Genomic DNA, 27,347 nt, shown 5'->3' on the forward strand with positions numbered 1-27,347 from the left:
ATCTGGTCATTATGTGAACGTTAAATTCCCCAGAAATGTATTTGAAGTTGTACTTTGGGCACTATGTTTCTGTTAAGGATCTTTTTCAGCTTTATTGCGCCTGTTGAAATTAAAAGCTCATGGTCACTATTACAATCTGCCCCTGGTCTTGTTTTGGCAGTAAGAATACAGATTCTTCATCTCATATATTTAGTTATGTTATTTTTGATTTCAGTATTGGCTATCTAGTGAGAGGCAGTTGTCTGATGCTTGGAGTATATACTAAAAATGAACAGAAGAGTAATTCTCTCACTTTGTTTCACAGAGGATAATAGAATCAATGGCTAATAGTCATGATGGCAATAAATTTAATTTAATTTAAACATTTCTATGCCCTCCTTTGCAGCAGCCTCAGGATGGCTTACAGAAATAACAATAACAATATAGTATAAATAGCATTAAAAACATTCCACAATAAAACAAATTAACAACAGTATATCTTCCTAATTAAAGAAAAGAAAGAAAGAAAAATAAAAGAAAATGAAGATGTGACTGTATACAATTAATGATATTATTAAAATTAGTGATATTAGTTATTAAAATGATGGTTAAATAAAAAGGCCTTTACCCGGTGCCGGAAAGTGAGTTAGTGCCAGGTGGACCTCTCTGGGGAGCATGTTCCATAGTCAGGGTGCCACCATAGAGAAGGCCCTCCTCCACGTGGATACCCTCCATACCTCCCTCAAAGAGGGTTCCTGGACAAAGGCCTCCCCTGCCGTTCTTAAGGGCTGTGAGGGCATATAGGGGAAGAGACGTTCCTTCAGTTATCCTGGACCCAAGCCGTTTAAGGCTTTATAGGTAAGTACCAGCACCCTGAATTGGGCCCTGACTTCAACTGGGAGTCAGTGAAGCTGACAGAGGACTGGTGTTATGTGAGAATAATTAATTCTAATATCAGGGGCAGTAAGCCTCTGTAAACTAGGGACTGGGGAGCATGGGTGGGCTGCCCAGAGGCATCTGTTTGGAAAACAAGAGCTGGACTACATGAGTCTAATCTTTATATATACAATTCATGAGTAACTGTACCTCAGCATTACATGTTCAAATCTCTCTTATGTGCTGACACTAGGCAATTGTACATCCAGATCCATTCCAGTGCGCTCAAGGATCAAAATGTCATGATCCTACAGTGAGCAGATACTTCTGCATCACTTTACTTTAACAACACATTTTCATAGTATTACTCACAGTTATCAGGCATTCAGGGCACTTTGGGAGACTTATGGTCCTTCAGACATTGTTGGACTACAACTTGCATTGCCTTTGACTACTGGCCATGCTAGCTGGGACTGATGAGGGCGGAGTTCACCAGCTAACCCATATCCCACAAATCTACACATCCTAATTTATATCTATATATGCACTTTTAGATATAGTTCTAAGATTGATTTAAGTTTCATAGAAGGCAAAGCTATCTATTTCATTTCTCATCTGAGTAATTTCAAATAAAATAAAATTTTCAATTACTGCGTATCTTGATCTGGATCAATGTAAAAGAATTATGAACTTAATCACTGTGTAGGGAAAGATCTGGGAGATGGGGGAGGTTGCAGCAAATGATGAGATGTAACTGTTCCCTCCCCATTTGCAACCCATATTGAAAAACTGTCTCCTAAATGACAATTAAAGGGAATTTTGGGGGGGGGCATCCATTGACAGTAATGGGCATTCAGGACTCTGCGGAACAAATCTAGGATCCTTGGAAAAAGTTTTGGGATGAGGCCACATAGGACCTAGGCAGAGTCACATCTGAGAACTGGCAGATTTCAAATGACTATGACCTAAACATTTTTCCTTTAATATGGGTTTAGTGAAAGCATGTTAATATACATTCTCTGTCTTTTGACAACTTATGTACTGTATCTCCATATATAATGTGTGAAGCTATTCTGTGTTTCAGTTCTGAATCCTCTTTTTAGATTTCCTTTTTTCTGAGATTTCCCTTCTCTTGTTTACACACACTCCTTTACTCTTTCTGTGCTGTATTAGAATCATAGAACAGTAGAGTTGGAAGGGGTCAGAAGGCTGTTGGGTCCAGCCCCCTACTATTGTAGGACAGTAAGTGATACCAACCCATTCAGGGGACTATCATTAGTTAAGGGTGAGCCCGAGGACAGACAAAATCTATTTCAAAATTAGTGAACAGTGCTTATGAATCTTAGGTTTGCAAATAACCTTTGATGAAGACAATAGCAGTTATATAAGGCAGTTTTAGGGATGAATCATTCTGTTTAGAACAAGTTCCTGTTTACTGTGACATAGACAAAGCCCTGAAAATATAACTATATGTAAAGCAAGACAACCTTTCAAAGAGAGCTGATTCATCAAAAACAGGACCATTCCTCTGCTGAAGACACATAATTAAAGGAGATTATAGCTACTGGATTCCTTGTATGTTCAGAGGAAATGAGGCAAAATGAGAAATATCAGGAGGAAATTACACATGAGGTGTGTCCATAAATCCATCAACTAAAGGAAACTATCATGTATTCTAAATGAATGGTGTCAATTTCTGCTTCCATTTCAAATGAATCAAATAGTATTTGTATAAATTAGGGAAAAGGCATAGCTAGCTTGCCTTAACTGATACCATGCTCTCAGGTATTTTTGACATTCCACAGTTTTTGTAGGAGAGAAAGCACAAGGAGTTCTTGGATTCCACCTGAAGTTGGGATATGTACGTTTTTCCTCACCGAAAGATATTTTCTAGTTGTACGGATGGATCATGTCTGAGAGATGATTTTTTTCTGTATGAATTCTTTTGCATGCCTGGATTTCTTTGTGACTATCCCTTCTTAAGGATCACAATGTGGAATGCATCAAGATGTCCTGGGGAAAGAACCATTGAATAAAAACTGCCTAGAACCATGTCATTAAAAATTAATTCATGTATCAGCCAAGCCTCCAGTGGCTTGAAAGCTCACTGGTAGGAATTCTTTGGGGGGCAGGTTTTGTAAACAAGTACAGAGATAAAGAGTACTGCAAACATATATCTCAATCCCCTAATTGGCCTCATGCAGGCTACACTGGCTGCCATCTGGGCCCTATTCAAAGTGCTCACAATAACATATAAAGCCCTAATGGCTTGGGGCCAGGTTATCTCAGGGAGCGCCTTTCTCCATGGCACCAGCCTGATCACTCCAGTCTTCATCTGAAGTCCTTCTCTGTTTTTTCTACCCCTAGCAAAGCGAGGGGAGAGATTGCAAGGAAGAGGACTTTGTCAATCATAGCGCCCACTCTCTGGAATTCAACGCCACTGGAGGTTTGGTGGCGCGCACCCTACTTTCAGTTAGGCCTTAACTTAAGACATTTTTGTTCCTTTGCTATTTTGACAGATGAATTAGTTGTTGATTTTTTAAATGATTTTAAGATTTTATATTATTAAATGCTGCTGATTTTATTAATTTTATGCTAGATATTATATTTTATTTGGTTTATGGATTCCCTTATAGGATATTTATTGTCATCTTTTTGTTTTACTCAATTTTTATTTTTACTTATGGATTTTTATTGTTATTGGTTTTATTGTGAATTGTGGATTTTATTGTGCTGTACATTGTACTGTATCTTATGGATTTTATTGTGCTGTGAGCCAACCAGAGAGCCTAAAGCTAAGGGGGCAGCATATAATTTGCATAAATAAAATAAATTCTGAACATGAAAGCCACATGTATCTAATGTAAACCTCACATGAGTGCTGACCAGAGGTGGGCAACTTGTGGCTCTCCAGATGTTTTGTCCAGAAACTCCCATGAACCGTCACTGTTGACTATGTGGTCTTGGGTGGAGAGGAGGTGCAGGCAAAAACATCTGGAGGGGTACAAGTTGCCTGCTCCTGGTCTAGGCCTTAGCCATTTTCATTATTATATTTAGTATATTTCTAATTCACCCATTAACTAATGTTCATTACATTACCCTATACAAATCAGCTTAGAGAAGCTGTCAAAAAAGTTCTGTTAATACAAACATGCCATACTGTTACACCAAGTAATCCTGGGAAGCAGCACACCTCAAAAAAAATCTTGCTGACCAGATTTCCTCAAAAGGTTTGGGATCTTTTCCTGGGGTTTAACGTGCACTATTAGAGAGAGAACAAGCCATGGATTTGTGCATTCAAACACAACAGGAAAGTTTATTCAAGAGCAGACATAAGCTTTCAACCCGATATTTTCCAGACAGGATATATTCCTACAGAAACCCAGTCTTTCTTTATATTTCTAAAGAGATAAAGAGCTTCCTTCCTAAAATGGTCATAGGGTTGGAAGGGGTATTTAAGGCCATTCAGTATTCCCCTGCGTTGCTTTCACATGTGGTCACCCATCTGGCTGCAGGCACACTCCTTTCTAGCTTAGCAAAGGTGATCTGACATGTTAAGTTTACAGTATAGCTATGCAGACAGGTCTACCAGAGAGAGATACTAACAGAGAGAGAAAGGGAGAAGAAGCCCATTACCTGTCCTGCAGGATAGACTCTTGACACCAGTTTCTTGTGTGTGCAGGAAGGGTGCAAGGCCTGTGTTCAAAGATGGCTTCTGCTTGTGTTGTGTTTAGAGCTTGCCCCCTCCCAAAATTTTCTAACTCCCTATTCTCCTTAGGTTTGTCTATGGGAATGAGGAGTTCCTCAGGCTTATGCTAATTGCTGGATGGGCATTTGATTGCTCTTGATGAGCCATCTTATCTATCGCTGCCTGTGCCACAGGACCATGGCCATGTCTATTTTCTATGGGTCTTCCCTTGCTGCTACTAATGGGGTAATTCCCACATGTCTCAGAGGAATGGGTCATCTCCTTGCAGGGTTGTTTTGCCTAATCTCTTAAGGGGAGAGCCTAACCTTTGCCTCACAAAAACTCCAGCACTCACACAGGATAGACAGATCTTCTTCCTGAATTCAAGCCTACCCAACATGGCCCATGGCCTGAAAGCCCGTCTTGGCTTGGAAGCTCATGGTTATGGTGCTAATATTTATATATACACTACTTTAGTTGCTACATATTACATTTAAGTATGTTTTATAAAACTTATGCTGTAGATAATTTTGTGTTATAGTATGAGGAAGCATTCTTGCTTTATATATGAAATTACTTAGGTCTAGAAGTACATGACTTAGGAAGGGTTTGCCCTGTAATTTTAAAGGATACATGCACCAGTTCCTCTTCAGCAGTGGGACTTCTGCAGGAGAAACTCCTATGACTTGTACCCATAAAGACATCATCACATTTTACATAGATAAGAATAAATCTAAATTGTGGTAGTAAGAAATGGATCTTCATCTTCATTTACCAAGACTAGGAATAGAACAGAAAACCATTCACAGCAATGTGGACTTCAGAAGAGTGTGATTTATTTTGGGTTTAATAAGCAGTTCCAAATGAGGTACCAATTGTATGCTTATGGACCATTCTAACAATATTTTTCATAAAGCTAGTTCTCCTTGCAAAAAGCATGAATATAACTCACACTATACTATGCACAAGAATCTCTGACTCAGGGTCATGTTTCCAAGCAAACTCAAGGCAGTATTTTGTTTCATCCCGCAATGTAGGTAAATTTCAAATGCATTACTGTGGCCTTTTCTGGGCAAACATGGACAAAACTATGAAAACTGTTTTATAACAAGATTATTTATCAATTCTTTTAAAGATAAATCTGTTTATTTTATGATTGCAATATCAGAAACGAATGTATAGTTCTGGACATCCAGCTCAAACAGCAATAGTAGCTATAGTTGCATTCTACTGCTACAACTGCGTTTTGTTTGCTTGATTGTTTGCTGCTGTTGCTTTAAACAGTATTTTGTACTGTCAAACTTGTTGCCCTTTTTCTGGCTGGAAAATGAGTTCTACAATTTTCAATGGGAACAAATAGGCATAAAAAATACAAAACCACCACCACAAAAACGGGATATATATCAAGCTGTTATTCATTCTGCTGCTCTTATTTAACCTTAACCCTTATTTAAAGTAATCTCTTTGGTAATTTGACCATAAACCTATCCTTGGCTTCAATTTCCCCAAGTATCAATTTAATTACAAAAATCTCCAAGTTCCTCAGTATTTTGAGACTAATATAGAACATATTTAAAGCAAATTATTTTTGCAGTCAGTGTCTAAAATTCTACAGTGCATAGATTCCATAAGCCAGGTCCACAATCTGAAAGAATCTGGTTTTGCTATTGAATTCAACAGAACAAGCACAGTCTTAAATCCAAGCACCCTAGTTTAACTGGGACCTTGAATATTAACATGCCACTTGTGTCTTATCCTCCTACAACAGTGAAAGATGCTATTAAATTAGTGGAATTACATATATTTCACACAGCTTTCATATGTTTCAGCACCCGAGTGACTTTAAATATTCTTCCATTCAGGTATCTACAAAAACTAGAGAAAAATATGTTCCCATTACTTAGCACTTCAAATGATGCACACTTCTCAGAAAGCAAAGAGGAGATTAGGATTATGAAATACAACAAAAGATTATTATATTCTGCCAGACCCTTGATATAACTTGACAAAATGGTATTTCCTTTCAAGATATGCCAAAGTATTAATTTCCTGTAAGCACAAAGAAATACTTAACATGTCTTTATCTTATCTTCAATAGGCATATCAACATCAAACTGCAGAACCATACAAACCAGCAGTAGTGCAATAGTATATATTTCAAAGAACACTCACACAACAAACACTTCAGCTTCTAAAAAGCAACATCCGCTCTGAACATGTCTGTCCCACCAGAGTTGCATATTGGCGAACACTTTCTTCATCACTTGGCCCCTTTTGCCTTCTCTTATACATGCTATAACGCATGGCTGTTCTTTTATGGAGAATCCAAACTCTGTCTAGTTCCTTCACATTCCCTTCATCATCTGTAAAAGGAAAAAGTTACATTAACACAGTGGCAAAATGAACAGGAAGCACTTTATATTTTGTTGCCAGTGAGAGAAATGGTGATATGTAAGTGGTTGATAGCAACATTCTTATTTTTAGGAGTACGTAAGCTGATGAAATTTAAAGGGACAAAATTCCACGTAACAATTAAAAACATGATTTAAAATAGTGGGAGTAGACTTAGATAACTCTTCAAAAAGGATGAATGCCATCTGTTCGGGATACAACTATCATTCATGTTGTAAGCCGCCCTGAGGTTTCGGCAAGGGGCGGCATAGAAATGTTATAATAACAACAACAACAACAACAACTTTGTGCAAAATATAGCACTGGTTCCTGTGTTAGCCCTAGGGAACCTAAGAACATTATAAAATCCATTCTCTGCATGTTCTGTGAACTGTTAGGTAACTTTATTCCTTCATCTGCTCACTGACAGAACTAGGTTTTCTGCTGATGCATTCATATGCATTTATGCAAATTTGCAGTTGTGCAAATTTACAATCCACAAAATGTGTAAACAGATCCCAAATGCCTATGTTCACACTTTATGAAGGAAATATACATTTTAGTCAGGGTTTCTTGTTTTCTATATTTATGTAAAATTAGGGAAAGTTTAAAAAAAATACTCTAAGAATCATTGGAATCTGAACAACTTAGAAAAAACAGTCAGATTTCTGGGAATTTCAACTCATTTGAGCCCATTGAAGGTTCCTCTGAGATCTCCAGTTAGACCTGTGAAGGTCATATGCATGTGAAGGAAGCCAATCTAACACAAAAGTTATTTGTTCAGAATTCTGGCCAAACAGCAGGCAAAGTGAGGCAGATTTAAATGGCAATTAAGAGATAAACCAAATTTTCCTAGGAAAGTCATTTAAAATTCTCGTTTGTTTTTAAATAGCACAACTGGCATCTGGTTGAGATGGTATGGTGGAAGAATAAATTCTTGCTGCAATGTCATATGATCTCTGAGAAATGTTTCAAAACTACCTTAGAGAAAGTGCATTACCATACGCTTAGGGCACAAAGAAAGGGCATTAAAAATCTTCTCTAAACACATTGATAATGACTGAAAAATAAACACTCACCCAGAGTGGTGTTTGCTTGCTGTTTCCCCAACATATTAACAAAGCCTAACATTTGAAGTTGCATTATTTTAAATGTTGTTTAAAATCCATACCAGTGTCTCATATTTTCATTTGAAGTTACTCTCCATTACTGCCAAATACAGTGGTATATCTAGTTTTATATTTGTTCAATACTTCAAAAAGCACACTGATATTGGGAGCTTATTTTGTTATTAAAGGAGATGGCTTTGATTTTCTCTTTCCTGATTTAGAATGAGCTAAGAAAACTTGGAATGATCTGCCTTTCAATCACTGTAGAGTCGGAAAGGATTAGAGGATCATCAGGTCCAACCTCCTGCTTAGGACACCAAGTTAAACCATTCCTCTCAAATGGCTCTCCAGTTGCATCTTGAATACTTCTAGTGTGGGAGAGCCCACAACTTCCCTAGAGAATTGGTTCCTTTGTTGTATTGCTCCAACAGTCAGGAAACTTTTCCTGATATCTAGCCAGAATCTGGCTTCCTGTAACTACAGCCTGCTGTTCCACACCTTGTACTCTGGGATGATTGAGAAGAGATCCTGTCCTTCCTCTTTGTGACAGCCTCTCAAATACTTGAAGAGTGTTGTCATATCCTCCCTCAGTCTTCTCTTCTCCATACTAAACATGCCTAGTTAAAGCTGTATTGCTTTCAATGTGTTTGCAAAATGACCGCTTTATAATTTGCTCCAGAATTTTTCCAGGGATTGATGTCAGACTGACTGGTCTGTAGTTCCCAGGTTGTTCTTCTTTTTCCTTTCTTGAAGATAGGGACAACATCTGCTCTTCTCCAGTCATGTAGCACTTCCCATGTTCTCTATGATTTCTCAAGGATAATAGACAGTGGTTCTGCTTCTTTAATAACTCTAAGATGGAGTTCATCAAGCCCTGGAGATTTGAACTCCTTCAATCCAATTAGATGACCCATGGCCATTTACCTATCATTCTTGAGCTGCTATTCTGCTCCATCAGCCTGTACTTCCCCTTCTTCAGGCTGAGCCAAAGTAGGAATTGAGCACTTCCACCTTTCCTTTGTCATCTGTTACCATTTTACCATCCACATTACATAGTTGAACCCCCATTTCTTTCTGTCTTTGGCCATAACTGAAGAAGGCTTCCCTGACACCTTCCCTGCAATGTCAGTCATATTGGTAGCAAGTGCTTTGTAACATCGCCAGACAGGTATACTAACTTGTGCCAACTTTAGGGGAGATAGAATTAAACCAGATTATTGCCCAAACTAAGCAAGCAATATGTATGCCACCTTGGAATCAGGGTAGGTTGATAGCTAAGCATCAAGCCAAGGTGTTCCTGCACATCCCTTGTTTATTTTGACAGTAGTGGAAGCAATTTTTGTATAATATGAATTAGCAATTCTAAAATTAATCAGGGCTTTACACTTTTGCATTAAAGTTATGTCAGGTTTACATTTACAGATAAACCCACAAAATGTACTGACAAAAATGGAAACTCCTGTTTGTCAAGGCATGTTTATATACAAAGTCCATAATAATACTTAGGAAGGTGAAATAGGTCTAACATTTGAAAATTTACAGACACATTGTCAGGTAAGTGAAAGTTACTGCACAATGATTTTTCTGGCTGTGTGATGAAAAGCTTTCTAACAAAATTGCATCTGTCATTATGAACAATTCAGATGCTGCCAATATGCCCCAATACCATAATTATTCTGGTAGACCCTGAAAATCATTTCTACTTGTGAACATTTCCAAACTGTTTCAGTACTGCTATTTATAAATACTATCATTAGGGTAACCAACATTATTCATTTTGTCTAGATGATTATTTCTTATGGTGCCTAAATGAAATGTGAAGAATCAGTAGTTTTGTGCTGTACCCCAGGCTGAAATTTACTTTTCTGATAATTATCAGTGGTAGTCTCTTTAGAAACAGCCAAGCCGCAAATGGTTGGTTTGGCTTGTTCACCACTCTCTGAAATCCATCAGTCTTTTGAAATGAAGCCAAATTTTCACCAGAATTCTATCATGATTTTATTTATTTCAATCAGCTCTACTGTTCATTCCTGCCATTTCCATTCTTTTAGGTAAACTGTTTTCAAGTTCAGCTCCACAGTGGAACATAACCATAAAAGCTAATTTTAGCTTCTTAAAAGGAAATGGAAGATCTATATTTATTACATCTTTAGGCAGAATATTAGTTGCAACCTGAATACTTTTGGCACCATTTCACATCTTTAAACAAGCACCCACACAGAGTTTTCAATCTCATTCCTTTGACTGAACACTGAAACCCAATACTAGCAAGAACATTCCTTCTGCCTTACTTTGCTCCTAGACTTGTATTTTATTTGCTGCACTTTAGGCTTACTTCACTTGTGCAAGTTCTCCAAGCTGGATTTCAGTTCTGTGGCACTGACTAAACATGACACTATGCATACATGTCATCAGAAACAATCTCATCAGAAACAAAAATGAATCATACCTGTGCTGGAATCACAACCTTCTCACTACAGTTTGTTCATTAAGATAGCAACAATATTGTTCCTAAGGATCATCTGAGAGGCTATAGCATAGTTTAAGACAACACTTTGACCTCTTGAATCTCCAAGCACCCCCACCCCTCCCCACAGCCAGCAAGGCAAGAACTGTACTGGCTGCTCTTTAAGGTCAGGAAAATGACTGAGATGAGGAGATAAGCGAGGTGGGAAGATGAGACAATCAGAGAGGTCAAGACATGAGGTATCCTGCTGTCATTCCTTCCTTTCCTTCCCTCACTAAGACACTGCAGTACATGAGCAAACTAGCCCAACAAGCAGAAGAGGAAAGGCAGGAGGGTGAAGATGACCTCTGCTGCGCTTCTCACTCTGCCTTTAAGAATTCAGGGACTTAGGAGCATTAGAATTTTGTTGTTGTTAGTCCCAAAGTCATGTCCAACCCATCAAGACCACATGGACAACATTCCTCCAGGCCTTCCTGTCCTCCACCATCCCCCAGAGTCCACTTAAGCTCACGCCAACTGCTTCAGTGACTCCATCTAGCCACCTCATCCTCTGCCATCCCCTTCTTCTTTTGCCTTCAATTGTTCCCAGCATTAGACTCTTCTCCAGGGATTCCTTCCTTCTCATTAGGTGGCCAAAGTATTTGAGTTTCATCTTCAGTGTCTGGCCTTCTAAAGAGCAGTCAGGATTGATCTCCTCTAGGACTGACCGGTTTGATCGCCTTGCGGTTCAAGGGACTCGCAGGAGTCTCCTCCAGCACCACAATTCAAAGGCCTCAATTCTCAATTCTCAGCCTACCTTATGGTCCAACTTTCACAGCCATACATTGCAACTAGGAAAACCATAGCCTTGACTATACGCACTTTTGTTGGCAGGGTGATGTCTCTGCTTTTTAGTATGCTGTCTAGATTCGCCATAGCTTTCCTTCCCAGGAGCAAGAGTCATTTAATTTCTTGGCTACCTCCATTTCTTCCCCGTTTTTTGCCAGGAAGTGATAGGACCGAATGCCATGATCTTAGTTTTCTTAACGTTGAGTTTCAAGCCAACTTTTGCGCTCTCTCCTTTCACCCGCATCAAGAGGCTCTTTAGTTCCTCTTCACTTTCTGCCATTAGAGTGGTATCATCTGCATATCTGAGGTTGTTGATATTCCTTGGGCAATCTTAATTCCAACTGGTGATTCATCTAGCCCCACCTTTCTCATGATGTGCTCTGCATATAAGTTAAATAGGAAGGGCGACAGTATACAGCCTTGCCTAACTCCTTTCTCAATTTTGAACCAATCAGAGGTTCCATGTACAGTTCTTACTGTTGCTTCTTGACCTGCATACAGGTTTCTCAAGAGACAAATAAGATGCTCTGGTACTCTCACCTCTTTAAGAACTTGCCACAATTTGTTGTGATCCACACAATCAAAGGCTTTAGCATAGTCAATGAAGCAGAAGTAGATGTTTTTCTGGAACTCCCTAGCTTTCTCCATGATCCAGAGTATGTTGGCAATTTGATCTCTAGTTCCTCTGCCTCTTTGAAATCCTGCCTGTACTCGGTCCACATACTGCTGGAGCCTAGCTTGTAGGATTTTGAACATAACTTCACTAGCATTAGAATAGGACTGTGATCTAAACAAGCCCTTAGTGAATCAAGCCATAGATTTGTCTCTAGTTGGGTTCTGGGTACCTCCTTTGAAATATAAACAGTTTTTTAAAAAAAAATCAGAAAGTTCCTGTTAAATTCTACCTGCTCTCCAACCAATCCCATCATAAGAAGGCAAAGATGATATTAACACATACTAAACAATTTAATGTTGATGGAAGTTGACTTACTTTTCACTTCACTGCAGCACAATTTATTTTTTGTCAGCTGCTAAAGAACTAGGTTTTGTTGGGGAAAACTGCAATCCCTAAGGAAAAGGTTCTACCATTCCTTCATAGAAGAAAATCACAATGAATATATGAATGTGACAGTATAGAAATACAAAACATATTTTGAGGTTCCAGGGCTACAGTATCTGAGGTGAACAGGATGGCTTTAGAGAAGAGCAAAGAAGCCATTAACTTCAAAACAGCAAAAGTAAAAACTAAACTAAACACACACACACACAAAGGATGCCACAATGACACAGGAACTCTAGGTGTTTCTCCTTCACAGAATATAACTGATCATAGGCAAAATGAAAACATAATTTTCTTCAAAACTAGAACCTCTTTGTAACACAGTGGTACAGGGCTTTGGAGGTGAACATCTGTATCTTTCCACCAACTTTAATCTGAGTCAGTTTGCTAGAAGAGAATGAGGAAGTTGTCTTTACTGACTGCCAGGATTCAGTCCCAAAACACATCAAGTAATGAATAACCTTTGAGTATTAGTAAAGTGCCTACTATGACTCATAAGACTCAAATTCAATACAAAAGCCATTTCTGGACTATTTTTTCTTAAGATACCTGCAGTAAATACAGTCAGCTAATCAGAGTTCACTGCATCCTTCCTCTATGACTGAACTTCAGGACAAGGAAATAGTAAACTTAATTTAAAGAACTGGTTTTTAAAGGCTATTTGGGGCTTTGAGACATGCTTTCAGAACCTCTGAGCAATTTATCATCACCAATAGTAGCATATAATTTGCATATAATTCCTGATTTATTAGGTGGGTGGGCTCTTTCTTCCACCACACCCTCAACACACAATCATGCATGACAGCCTCCTGAGCATATGAAGAAACATTGCAAGCTGTGCTGCAATCTCCCAGTGCAATGTAAGAAATGCACCCATTTAAATGCTGCAGCCGTGTTTCTTATGCTGCTCAAGGAATAGGAGAAATAATAATCCTCCAGAACTATAGGAACTTAGCGTTCATTAGGCAAGAAAGGATACAAGTTTATAACATTCTATTTGAACTGTAACAATAAATAACACCAGAGATTGTAAGGGTCACGTTGATTTTGAAAATGGTTCAAAGATATGTAAGATATACAGAAAAGATAAATACATCCAGTTCAGTACCTTTAAACATAATAAATTGATTAACTCACTTTTTAGAAGTAGTTTTCTAGCTCTGGACTTAAAAGTATTCCATATAAATGTACATTTAGAATTTTTTCTATATAAGGGCTTTGTGTTATCAAAACCCTGCTATAAAAAACTACTTATCAATGTTTGATTTATGCTTTCTGTCAAAGCATTTTAGTGTAGCTTTAATTCAACACTGAGGTAATCTCAGATATATCTTTAAGTTTTTACAAAGCGTAAGTAAGAACCTCTGTCACCACAATAGCACAAGTAATTTAGTCAGTTTCAAGCAAGCTATTGTTCTAGTGCCAAAAGTCATACAGAGAAGAAAAGTATTCATTTTAACCCTTAAGTAGGATGGCTTTAACTGATTTTAATGAAACATAAAAACCAGATGGGCTCTGATGCGATTTAAAGAAGGAACTGTCATGACAAACAAACAAGACACATGGCTCACTATAACAGAAATGGAACCAACATTTCTATTCAAGAAAATACCATTGGGCTGAAAATGGAGTTGATTGTTTAGCCTAAATTATCTTTAAGTTCCCTTATAATAAAGTCTGGCTACATGACACAATCACTTTCCACAGCACATTCACTTGCCACAGGACAGAATCCTGAAATGTTGGTTCATTTTTCTTTCAACAGTTTCCTAAGCATCAACTTCAAAAAAGAAGTTTTAGAGCTGTCCTACTTTCCAGCAATAGCAATAGATGCTTCCTTCTTAGCTTATGGTTGAATTAATTTAAGCAAGTCATGCTTAAAATCTATTTTATCTACATGTTGCTCTCAAGTATTTCTGCAAGATTGATGACCCAGTTTCATGGTTCTATCATGATTCTGTATTTATGCTGCACATAAAACCTATAACTGGAAAGCTGAGCAGGATTGGTTGTTGATAAACTAGCAGTGGTTCTACTAGCTTATCAATCCCCCACTGTCTCTGTCACATCACTCTTATCTGTTACGTGAACGCTGAAGCTATTTTACTGTCCTAGATCAAGACTTTGGATGTGATTGTATTTTCACCTTGGCAGTTGTCTTATTTCATACAAATTACCAGAATAAAGGAAAGGAACTTTGGCTCCATTATTTTCTATTAAATAGGGAGCAAAGTGCTGCTATCAGGAAAACTGGGACACTTTGCTCCCCTTCTCAGTTTGTCTTGCCCCAGGGCACTGGGGACAAGGATAGGACGTGTTCCTCCCAGTGCATTCTGTTAGACTCACACTTCTGGAATTCTGCTTTCACCCACAGCTTTATAGGATTAGGCCAGTCTTGTGTTCAGCTTAAAGCAAGCACAGAAAGTAGCATAACTTCTCCTGCATGGAATAATTAAATATAGTAAATGGACTAGGAATGGGTGGGGAGTTAATCTGGTTTGTGTTGCAGCACAAATTTACCACATTTGCAGTTCCTGAACTTAACCACATATTGGAATACTGTTTGACACCTTGAATGGCACAAAAGTGCTGATGAATGCTCTTCTGTCAGTATCAGGGCTACAACCAGGGCCAAAAGGCCAGCCATCTTATCACGTGCTATCACATGGTCTGGGTTCTTATCAGTGCCTTAGTGCAGCAACTGAAGTGATGGCAGCCTAAAAGTTAAAAGCATGTTAAAATTTAGTAACTCAACCTTGTCTTGTCTTAAATAACTGTCATCTACTCCTGTTGTCTTCTCTTTAGAGGTGCAGAAATTGCTTACTTTTTTCCAAGGAGAAATTATTTTATTTCTCTTGTGTTCAGTTCCTTGCCCTTTAGGACCAGATCATTATCTTCTTCCCCATTCGCCTTGCAAAATTTTAAAACAGCAATGTTGTTTCCATTACTCTCTGAAAGTAACCAGACTCAATTATAACGTGGTCAATAGTATTTAGAGGTTTCTCCTGAGTTCTGTGGACAGTTTTTACTACTCATCTAAGTAGCAGGTATTTTATTTATGGATTCCAACATAGGTTTGTGCAAGAATAATGGAGCTTAATGAGATAAAACACATGATCCATTAAAAAGCAAGTTTTAAAAAGCAGAAAACTGATTTTACTTATAAATAATATAATGCAGTCACAAATTAAAATCTGACTCAGAAGCCATGTGACTAAAGAGATAAACAGCAAACTTGCTGCAAAAAAATAGTATTTTTAATATTATAATTTTCATTAAAATATATTCTAGGTGTGGGCCATGCCAACCAAATATCCTATGGCGTCAGAGGTAAAAAGCTGCATACAAAACAAGTCTTTTCTCTCAAGCCATAGTATCCTCTGAGAAGACACTGAACATTGTCCCCATTGACCTGATGGATGGAGGTAAAGGTAAAGTGGCACATATATTTCTGATCACATGGCACATACATGGAAAACATGTGTTGCCTTTTTTAGTATGATCTCCTGGTAGTGGATTGCTAGTTCATTGCTGTTTTTTGCTGATTGGGCACTGGGAGGATCATAGAAGTCACAGAGACCTCCTCCCCACAAAAACACAAATATCTGTGAGAATGCTTTAAAATTACCCTTGTGCAGGCATATACATTTGAAGCATTATGCTGAAATCAGTCAGGCATCTTTTATCCCAGTGGAATGTACAGCTCTGTAATTTTAAAGTGATCTTTAGACCTTTCCACATAGTTTGTTTCCCAAGAAATGCTTAGGAGCGGTTTCCGTGAAGGCGTACACATTGAACACATTACACTGATACTGGATTCCCTGTGATCTTTTTTCAAGATAGATCGAGGAAGAGAAGCTAGAAGGAATTTGAAATCTTATGAAGTTACTACTAACTTATTTTATATGTACATCCATATTTTATTTGGCACAGAACCAATTATTAGTAGGCATTAACATATCTGTGCAAACATTCATTGTTTAGATAATGATGTCTTCTTCTATTTGCTAAATCTTAGAGCATAGCTAGAATTATTTCACAAGGTCAATGACTCAAAATTTCACCGACCTATTAGCCTTTTCCTTCACATACTAGAACTGGAGTTGACAAATTTGTTTGGATTCAGCTCATTAGCACTATCTCTACTGTTTAAACAGATTTTATGATCAAGGATCATGCTGGATCATGAACTTCAATTGCCTTCAAGTGTTTATAAAGTTAATTACAAACAGATGCAAGTTCCAAAATGTAAAAAGCTGAAGGAATTGCTAGTAATAATCAACACAATTTTCCCCTTTGTAGCATGTAGAACAAGAACCTTGAGTCATGGTAACTGTGGGGACATAAGCCTGTTTCACAGATTTTACTTAAAATTTTGCTTCCAGTGCACATTCATCACAAGGAAACAAACAATACACACTAACATTCTTGATCCATCCTCTGTCAGAATAAATCCAGAAGTGTCCTACTAAAGATTGATGTATTCTTGAGTCATTTGGACTACAATTCAGTTCTATTAAAATTGAGTTTAAAATGTTTCTTTGGTTTAGAGAGAAAGAGAAGTAGTAGAATATAGCCTTGCTTTCAATCATCAAGTAACAGTGATATTTTTATGGGGGCAGGGAGAAATATCAAGGAAAACCTAGAAAATAATAAAACCTGGGCTTCTCCATATCTTCTACAGTCCCATGCACTGGTTCTTACTGAATTGTTTCATCATTTGAAATCTATGACAAGATTACTTTAAATCTGCATAATCTACAAAAGTTTAAACAACATTGTATGGTAGTTCTTTTTTCACATTAAAGGTATGAGTGATACACCATTCTATTCTCCTATCCATCTTCCATCTTGTTTAAAGTAGAAGGGTAAGGGGAGGGATACCACTCAGGCAGGCAGCATTTGTCTTCCCTTAGCTAAATTTGATGGTTTGGAGTTCATACACCATTTTTTAAAAAATCTATTTTTTAATTCCTCCCACTCTCTTTTGACACCTGTGGCAGGAATCCAGAAATACAAAAGTCCCCCCCTTCATCCAAAGTTGCCCATCCCTCATTACAGTTTTTTCCTCTAAAGATATGTTTATACTCTTGCAGGCCTCAGCTTGCTCCCAAATCAGTTGATAGCTCTACTACGTGGATAATGTCCTTTTGAGTGTATCTGCAATCCAAGTTAGACTTCAATTGGAAATAGAGGGGATGATTACTATTGTGCTTATTAGCTATGCTGTAGTGAGTTTAGTACTCATAATCCTGAAAAAATATTTCTTCACTTTGCTAGTTGCTTATTTTAACATTCTTTAGTTGGTGGTTTAAAATGCTTTTTAAACATGTGTAATGGAAAACGCTACAGTTTAGACCCATTACAGGAAAACAATGTTCATCAACTGCAGCTATAATGAAACACACAACAAAAAATCATCATTCTGCAGGGCTGGCCTAAAGAACTCATCTTAAAAATATCACTTTTAATGAAGAGAGATAAAGACCAAAGAACATTTCAGAACATAGCCAAAAAGTGTTGTTAATAGCATAAGTAGCTCCTTTATTCAACCTGCCTCTGCTGGCTCAATGGAAAAAAAATAGTTATTTTGAACACTTTCTTGCTATGGAAAATTGAAGACAAACTTAAGATTGTTTAGTGGTAGTTCACAGATATGTGAAAAAATAAATTCCATCATCTTAGCTGGTCAATTCTGCTAAACTACACTGCCTATTATAGTACATTATAAATTATGAACTATTATAATATGGTATCTAAAAATCTTGTTAGGTGTAAGAACATCATGTGGAACATAACAGACTATTGTCTAACTAACTTTATGTTTATATTCACTGTATTTTAATTAAAGGACTTATTTTACTGACAAGTGTAAGGAGGTGTTCTGCAGGAAACTAGCCCTGGAATCAAGCACTGCTTCCTTAAAGCCAGCAGCTACACAAACCTCAAATGACTGTAGCTCACAGCAGGCCTTCTGCTGTTCAGCATGTAAGTATGTTTTAATTTCCTTAAACCACAGGACACAAGTCGGAATTCAGATTGTGTCTGAGGTTATGTATTCAGTATGAACAGAGATGCAAATTTTTATAGCATCTCATTTCAAATAGGTATTCTTATGAGATTTCATATTCTTTAGGCTTGAATATGAAATTTCCAAGATTATGATGGTGTTATCTTGGGTACTAGTTTAGTCATCTGCCTGTATTCCCTGAACTATTTATTAAAAGCAGCACAAACTTTTTCTTTTTCATTGGGCAACGCAAACTGAACAATGTCTTACCTTGAATTTGTTTGTTTATTGTTTTTCAATTTACACCTTCTACATTTCCTGTAACATTCTTTCAGATTCTATAATACTGTGCTGTCATTATTTTCATTTTGGAATAGATTCAGATTCTACTTTGGTAAAATAGCTCCTGAAGACAGATGCTACTCAGGGAAGATTTCATGATGTGCAATTCTTTGACTGACTTACACAACACAGCAAATCCTTATTTTATCATTAAATTCTTCAGAGCCAAACAAGTATTTTTATGTTTATATTAATAACCATTTACTTTCACACCAAAATAATTGAGTCAGTAATTTGTTTACCCACAGAAACTACATTTTCCCCAAAAGGGCTATGTTCAAGATTAAAAGGCCAGTCTTCAAAATTAAAAACAAAAATTACATGGAGTAAGTATGATTTTTCATTTGGCCACTAGTATTGCTTGATTCAGTAAGTTATGCTTTATATAGGCTTTAGGGAAAGATACAGAATTAGTGCAACTGCACAGTGGTGACAACTTTACCTTCCACATCCACACAGAAGATCCCAGGGTACCTATCCCAGGGTACCTATCACACTGTGCTGAGACCCCTTTGGGAGATACAAATTACTCCCAGTAGCATTTGTGTTGAGCGCACAGTTAAAATGGAGACTGGAAAGCTGGGAACTTAACATGAAGTTCCTGTTTGGTGCACAAGCAACATCTATCATGGGTTAACGCCTACATCCTACATCCCAGGCAGGAAACATATGATCAGGTTCTCTGCCTTTTTCTTGGCCTCTGAGGAACTTCCAAGCCAGCCCTTACTAGCTGAGCATTTAGACAGAATAGTTACTGTGGAAACATTCATGTAATAAGCCAAAGCAGAAGGTAAAATTTAATATTTTTATTGTATAATTTTATATGCTTTTGTTTTTGTTGTGAGCCGCCCCGAGGCTTTGTTGTGATGGGGGTGGCATAGAAATGTTTTAAATAAATAAATAAAAAGGAAAAATGGGAGGGAATTTCTTCTACAGTTATTAGCACACTGCATACTAATAGTATATAGCTTTCAGCCTGCTAGAGGGTATAGATGCCTCCTGTACACCAAATTAGAATGGAATTTCATGGTAAATATACAACTTTGTGTTCCCATCTCATGCAAAGGAGACATCCATCATGGGATGTACAAAAGCTACTGTTTCCGTTGGATGGGACCTAAAAAAGGCTGTTCTTTTGGTTGAGGTAACACCTGTTGTAACACACTACCTCCAAAGACAGCCTCAACAGAAGCTCATTTATTCATCAATGCAATGCCTTTTAAATGTATGGTGTGAAGACTATGTAAGTACCACATAGCTCCCCTACAGATATCTCCTAAAGGTACATTAGCAGAAATGTCCAATGGAGCAGCAGCAGCCCTAGTGAGTGCTTGTAACATATGCAGGTTTAGGAATTGTGTTTGGTTTTTGGAAATGACTAATCTAGGCTACAAGACTAGACTAGAAGAGAGAGAAAAATACTAAAGTAACAGATAGAAAAAGGATGGGAAGAACAAAAACAGGGCCAGGGGGGTGGGGGAAGCCATTGAGGAAAGTTAGGAGAAAGCCCTGCCCTAGCCAAAAGCAAAGACTGAACAGACTGGGAAAAGGCATAGAGGTCAGAAGCAAGGCAAAAAGCCTGATTACATATTCCTTGCCTGCCCTGGACAGTGAGGGGATAGCTCAATGGATGTCTCCTGTGCACCAGAAGGGAATATGTGTTCATGCATGTAATGGGGAGGGGTTGCAACCACTTTCTCAGTGATCTCTTGTGAAACACTATGTTTGTAAGATAGCATGGAAAGAGAAGGAGTACTAAAGCACTATTTATAATTAACTAGACTCAGGCTATATCATACCAGCACATTAGAAAGAGTCAGCAATAAACAGTTTATACCCACCTGCATTTAAGTCCTGATTAAAGCGAGAATATTTTGAATGCTCCAGGGAAGGCAGGCACTGCTCAATGGGTACCCAGACATATGTCTCTGGACAAAGCAACTCAGAAGGTCTGTACTGGCCCTTGAAAAAGTGGGGAAAGAAATAGCATGATAATTTTGAAAATTCCAAAACAAAATTGCAGTTATTTTTTGCTCCAGATAACCTATAATAGTAATAGAAAATGTCAAATTCAATAAACCAGCCACAACACACAATGGGAGCCCCCAGTTTCTCCAACATCTATACTTTTCCTCTGGTATTCCTCCCCTGCTCCTCTTTACTGTTTACTGATCAGCATTACAATTTCTTCATAAATTTGCTTGACCACTGATAGTCTCTTATTTTGCTGAAATGGCACAGTATACATTAAAATCAATTTGTTTGATGACTTTTCATTTGAGATAGTAGCTCAAAAATCAACAACCTGACATCCTGTTAAATTTAATGCATTTTGAGAACAAGTATCATTTTATTTCATTTGGCTTAACCATAAGATTGAAGTTACTGTCTGAAAGGAGTTTAAACAAGAAATGAAAGTTATTCAAAAAAGAAATATAAATGTTGAGAGAACCTGGGACAAATAGCTAGCATAATTTATCATACTGTTTAATGTTTGAGTGCAACTCAACTTCCTGGTCATACTTAAGAGCATTAAGTATTTGCAGAAGCAGTGACTGGGTTCAAGCACAATAAAAAAAACTATGGCAGAAACTGGTGGCACTGGCTTGTTCTTATGTCTAAGCCTAGCGACCCTGGGAAAGTGTAGTAAGGATGGTCTCCATGGAATCACACAGAGAAACTACAGTCTGCCCCATGTTTTCCATACTTTACCACAGCTTAGTACATTTATGAATCCAGAAAACATGCATCCAAAGTGGCTTCCATGAAGTTCTGCACTAAGAAAGCCCTTGCTTACAGCAGACACTCTCGCCTGAGCTCACTGCTATCCAGTTAGCCCGGCAACTGCTGCCTTGAAGTCAGCAGCACTCTGATTGGTTGCTCTGGGTTTATTTTTTCCATTTTCCATTTCTCATGCAGTGCCTTTGGATGCCCACTGCAGCTTTGGAATTTCAGCTGCAGTGGGGCTTCACACCACAATGCCTCCATGGTGGGGACAGCTGTGCTTGGCACTCCTGCCTGGCTGCTGCACTGAGCTGGAGAAGTGCTCAGTTAGTATGCTGCCTTTGCTTTATGCACAAAAGCACTGATCTCCTCTTGGGAAAGCTGCTCTGCACGTGTGGAGCACATAGGGAGCAAGCAGGACATCACCAACAGGACATGAATCCCAAGGAGCCCATGTCTCCCACTGTACCTCCCACCTGCATCTCCGTTCCTATCTTGCCCAGGCAGCCAATGGGGCTGCCAACTAAGGCCCACTGTCCCCTGCCCACCCCTGCCACAGCTGTGCAGCAAACTCTGTTCAAATAGCCAGCCAAAAAACTCTCTGGGGGGCTCACATGCACTCCATCAGGCATGTTTGCCCAGCAGGGCGCGTTTACTCCATTCCTGGTATGGTGCCTGCATCAACATGTCCTGCAGCCATGCAGCCATCCAGGACAAAGTCAGCCCTGGGCAGTGTCTGCAAGTCCTGCACATGGGGGAACATGAACGCATGTGAAGAGGCGGGGGAGAGTGGGGGGGGGGTACTTATATGGTGATGCAGAGCAAGGCAGCAGCAGCAGCAGCAAGTGCTGCTCTAGTGCTACCAGAGGAGCAGTGGCCCTCTAATGAGTAAGCAGTTTTTTTGTAGAAAAAAACAAAAACAAAAAGGACAGCTGGCTAAGGCCCCCACAAGCAGGACATGAGTGCAACAGAACCCTCCTACCCTTGGCCCCAGAAACTGGTGCACATAGGCTTACTTCCTCTGATATTGGAGGTAGCTTACAGCCATCATGGCCAATAGCCAGTGATAAACTTATGTTCCATCAATTTGCCCAATTCTCTTTTAAAGCCACCTACAATTGGTGACTACTATTACTTCCAGTGGAAGTAAATGCCTTATTTTAACTATGTGCTACATGAGGAAGTACTTCCTTGTATCAGTCTTCTTACCAATTTAATGGTATGACACAGGTTCTCCCCCATATACTTTCTCCACACCTCGCATAAATTTGTACACTTCTATCATGACTACCCTTATTCCCCTTTTTCCTGAGTGAAACACTCGCAAGATGTTGCAACCTTTCTTGCAGGCAAACTGTTCCAGTTCCTTGATCAATTTAGCTGGCTTTTTCTGTGTGTCTTCAAACTCTGCAGTGACCCATTTACAAGCAGTGCCCAGAAATGTACACATCTAAGGGTGGCTGCACCCCACACTTGTGAAAGAACACTATGATCTTGGCATTATATTCTACATTACTTTCCTAAGTATTCCTAACATGCAATTTGCCTTTTTCAGAGCAACCACATGCTGAATACAAGTACAATGAATCAAATACAGCTGCAAGCATAGAAGATTCCTTACTGACACTAAAATTTCCAGATTAAGACAAAAATTATATGAAAACAAACAGAAAATAGAAAAGATCATCCATATAACAAATTTTTGCTTTTAAATTTACTGTTCTTAATCCAGGAGTTTCAACACAAATTTAATAACAAAAATATTTTATTAATTTTCATTTAACTTTTGTCAGGCTGACTTGCATACTTTTGCACACTGATATAGATATAAAACAATAACCTAACATGTCTTTGATTCACCATTAGCATGTACATGAAAAAAATTAGGTAAAACCATCACCTCTTGATCTGTTTATATTGACACTGAATCTCTTACACTCTGACAATTCATTATTTCATCATACAGAATATTCAGTGATAAATTCCACCGTTATTACTCTTCTAATCCTATTACAAAGCACTCCATTTTGTATTTGGTATAAGAATCTGTTTCAGGCTGGATTCAAGTCACCAACTGTGACTATATACTGGCCATATCTGCAAAAAAATGTTTCAGTTTGCAGCAATGAGCTGCAACAAATTTCCAGTGTACATGTTCAGCTCTCTACATGGTCATGAGAAATTTTAGATTTTGCATCTGTTTCCGATTAACAGTGAACATTGTTGAAACCCAAGCCAACAATATAAGCCATGACTCTGGACATCACAATGGATTTGGATCTCACAATGAACTGCCGTGCCAAACTCCTCCTCATGGGCATGACATAGGAAAAGGATAAAATTGTGTGAGCCTTAGGCTCGCTATGGCTCATCCTCAGACTGCTAGACCAAGTCTACCAATCCATTCTTTCATTCCATTCACACAAAAGAAAGCATACAGCAGTATTTTCCATTCAGGGCCCTGTCTACACATAAGAACAACCCACATGTAGAGGGAGGGCCCAGCTCGAGCACATTACATTCTGCTCATATAGCTGTGCTCAATTTTAGGGAAGAGACAGAGGGGAAGAGTTGGGTAGATGGCAGTTTCAAGGTTACCTAGTGAAGGTTCTCAGACCAGTCCACCTTGGAAAAGGAGGCAGATGTTTCAGAGATGGGGGGAGCAAACTGGGCATTCTTTCATTTTGTCAGGAAACAACAGGCAAAACAGACCAGTTAAGAAGTGTCTAGCATTTCTGCCACTTAGCCCTCAAGCAGCAGGAGCCACCTTGAAGGTGGTTGGAATTTTTCTGAAAGGGAAGGAAGGAGGCAGTGCTCAGTTTGGATTCAACTCTTTGTATGGGAAGATGCTTCTCCCATATCATAAAGGGAACACTATGCTGATTGATACTGTTTCGTAACCTATTCAGCTTTAATGACTGCTCCTCTAAACTTTCATCTGAGTCTACTGGAGTGGAAAAGAGGAAGAAAGAGACCTGCTCACAATGACACTGTGGATTTATTTAAACAAGCCATGGGTGATCTGAAGTTTTCTGAGTCCTGCCACCCAGGTTCAAATGACATGACAAGCCACAAGAACTCAGGTGTCCATGGGCATCAAGCAAAATTGTGCAAGGTCCTCTGAGGACATAATGCAATAGCCTACATGGGTAGTTTAAGCCAAGGTGGGCTGTCATGCCACGTGAAGCCAATCAGGGTCTATTCTCACAACAACTTCAGTATGTGATAACTGTCAGAGAAAGACTGTTAAGACTCCCAATCCATCTGTATTTCCTCTAGGAGATTCAAAGTGATACCCCAAACTCTCAGTCATATACAAAACTACTGAAGCTCATCATATAACACCCCCTAACAAACAGAAGACTGAAGACACAATACCACCATTCCAAGTAGTAGTTCCAAATAACAACACAACCACATGCTCTTCCGATATACTGAATCTTCAACTGTTCATGGGATATCCCACTGTAAGGTAGCTTCTGTCCAAAGAGTTGTTTCCAGCACAACTATTTCTCATTTCAGCATTTCATCACACTCACGCAACATGACAAGAGAAAAAAATGTATCTGAGGGAAAGAACCCCTCACATTCAGGATGGAAAACTTGGAAGAATCTGCGATTTGGACCTACATACACAGGTCACAAACACTAATCATGACACTAAACCACCGAAGATTTGTGCTAGAAGCATTTTATAGGCAAGGCTGGAAAGTGTCTATATCTTATCCCTCTTGTTTCCCTTTCTTCGCTCCTTCCTGAAAGATATTCACCCAGCCTGGCTTGTCACTGGTTCCCTCTCGCAAAGATAAACTGAAAGAAAGATACGTACATATGACATCCATTCAGACTAATGTAAAATATGGGCGATTATTTTAATTGGAAACACCTGGAGGCATATTTGAGAGTTCTGCCCTAAGGTTCTTTAATTGAAGTATTCTCACTCTGTCTTGCTTTGTTTTCAGGTTTCTGTGCTAAACCAATGAAAAGTGTCTCTGGACTTCTGTTCCAAGGCAAGGCCAAAAGTTTTAATGAAACTTAAGTCTGGAGATTTACTTTTTAAATATTTTTGAAAATCTAAGGGATTTGGTGAGTATTTGAGATGAAGGCGCATCAGCAGAGTTTGTTTTCACAGACTAAGCTCAATATGAAAAGTGAAAGCTCCAAGGAAAGATAATAGTTACAAAAAAACAAAGGAGGTCAAGTACCAGTAGCACAGAACAAACAGAAAAGGTTAAACACACATTTAATTCTTTTATCAGGTAAAGCATACATCTGTGTTCTATTTTTCCACAATAAACCCATTGATCTTTTATTAAAAGTGAATTAAGGCAGCCTTCATCTCAGTTTCCAGCCAGCAGCTTAAAAGAGAACCCTAACATTACATAAACAAAACAACCCCAAATTATCTACAGCAATGCATTAAAGGAAAGGTGGTCCCACCATGAGAAAAATGAATCAGTCTAACAGTTTATTAAATTCAGCCTCTCTCTTGAAAGGGAACACCAGTGGAATCCTATCAGTGAAATACTACAGCAGACCCTTGCTCCTTGATTTCATCACTGAAACAGATAGGCATTATCTGTCCCCAGGAGAATACTTTAGAAGTAGGTACAGATACTCTGCTTCCATAAAATCTCTTTACAATGCACAGAGCTGAACCAGAACCAAGGAAGGCCATAGCTTCCTACAAGCAGATATCAATGAGAAGTCAAACATTTCAGACCACTCAAGGACTGGGTTCACATGAAATGACAACCCATCTTGGGCAACTAGCCATGATGGGTAGCCATGTCATCTGAACCTAGACAACTTCCCACAACAAGTCACCCTGAATACATTTTACTTGTTCTGGGTGGTGCTTGAACCACAAGGTAAGGTCATGTTGTCTGAACCTGGGTGAACAATTCCATTATAGGTTGTGGTGATCAGCTAGCAAGGCACTTGGCAAGAGTTCCAAACCCTGACCCATCACAATCCCACCCATGTAGCCACAAGCAACAGCCTCACTACACTTTGGAGTGACCATCGCTGGTTTGCCACCCTTTTTCAAAATTATTTTTTCAGCTTAGGAAATTATGCAATTGTGCTAGCAATTTTCTCTCAAAAATGTCCTTCAACATTCCACTTCACTTCTGTATTATAGTTATACCCTGCCCTTTTTCCTTTCAAGGCACTCATGGTTACTTCCATAATTCTCCTCCCTGCAATCTCTCCTGACAACAACCCTGTGAGGTATTTTGGCTGAGAGTGTGTGACGGGCCCAAAGTCATGCAGTTAGCTCCATGTCCTTGTAGTGCTGCCTGTTCAATTTGCTTGTCTGTTTCAGTTGTCAGGGAAAATACTATAGCTATCTTACATAATTTAAGCTGTCAAATTGCTCCTTCAGCTTAGAGCTTACACTATGGGGAAAAAAGATTAGGGTGGAAGAGAAAAACATTAAGCATGTTCTTGCTAGTCTTCTTGACTACATTTCACACTCCTGTGTACCACATAGTCATTATAAGGACTTAGATTTTATATGAAGTAAATCATCAGTTGTGATCTTTCAGGAGACTGTATTTAAGCAGCTGCAACAACAATCTAACTATGTAGTAGTAAATTCAAAAACTGATATACCATGAAGCAGATATTCTTCCATGCAAATTATGATAGTAACTACATGAATAGAATTTTTAATCCTTTCATTATATTAACATTCTTTAAGAACACAGATAAACTGACTTCATTTTAAGAAAAAACAAAGAGGAAATTGCAAAAGGAAGGGTGGATAAATCAATAGGTAGGTTCCCTATCATTTTGAAAAGGCTATTAATTCTGTTCTTGTCAAAATGACCTCTTCTTGAGAGAAATCTGATAGTGCAGAAATTCTCATT

The 27,347-nt window shown here is 38.5% G+C and overlaps 1 protein-coding gene across 9 annotated transcripts in view; it reads right to left on the minus strand.

The window, feature by feature from the left end:
• Window positions 1–5,357: 5,357 nt before the first annotated feature.
• ATE1 (arginyltransferase 1) overlaps window positions 5,358–27,347 on the minus strand; it is a 78,489-nt gene continuing 56,499 nt past the window's right edge. For all 9 annotated transcript variants that reach the window (XM_044440216.1, XM_044440207.1, XM_044440224.1 and 6 more), the window contains 2 exons: window positions 20,592–20,712; window positions 5,358–6,906 (listed from right to left, as the gene is read on the minus strand). In XM_044440216.1, the coding sequence (XP_044296151.1) occupies window positions 6,728–6,906; window positions 20,592–20,712 (300 nt within the window). In that variant the 3' untranslated portion in view covers window positions 5,358–6,727. The remainder of the gene's footprint in view (window positions 6,907–20,591; window positions 20,713–27,347) is intronic.

This window comes from Varanus komodoensis, unplaced genomic scaffold (genome assembly GCF_004798865.1).
Source record: "Varanus komodoensis strain SLA01 unplaced genomic scaffold, ASM479886v1 scaffold1, whole genome shotgun sequence".
NCBI lineage: Eukaryota > Metazoa > Chordata > Lepidosauria > Squamata > Varanidae > Varanus > Varanus komodoensis.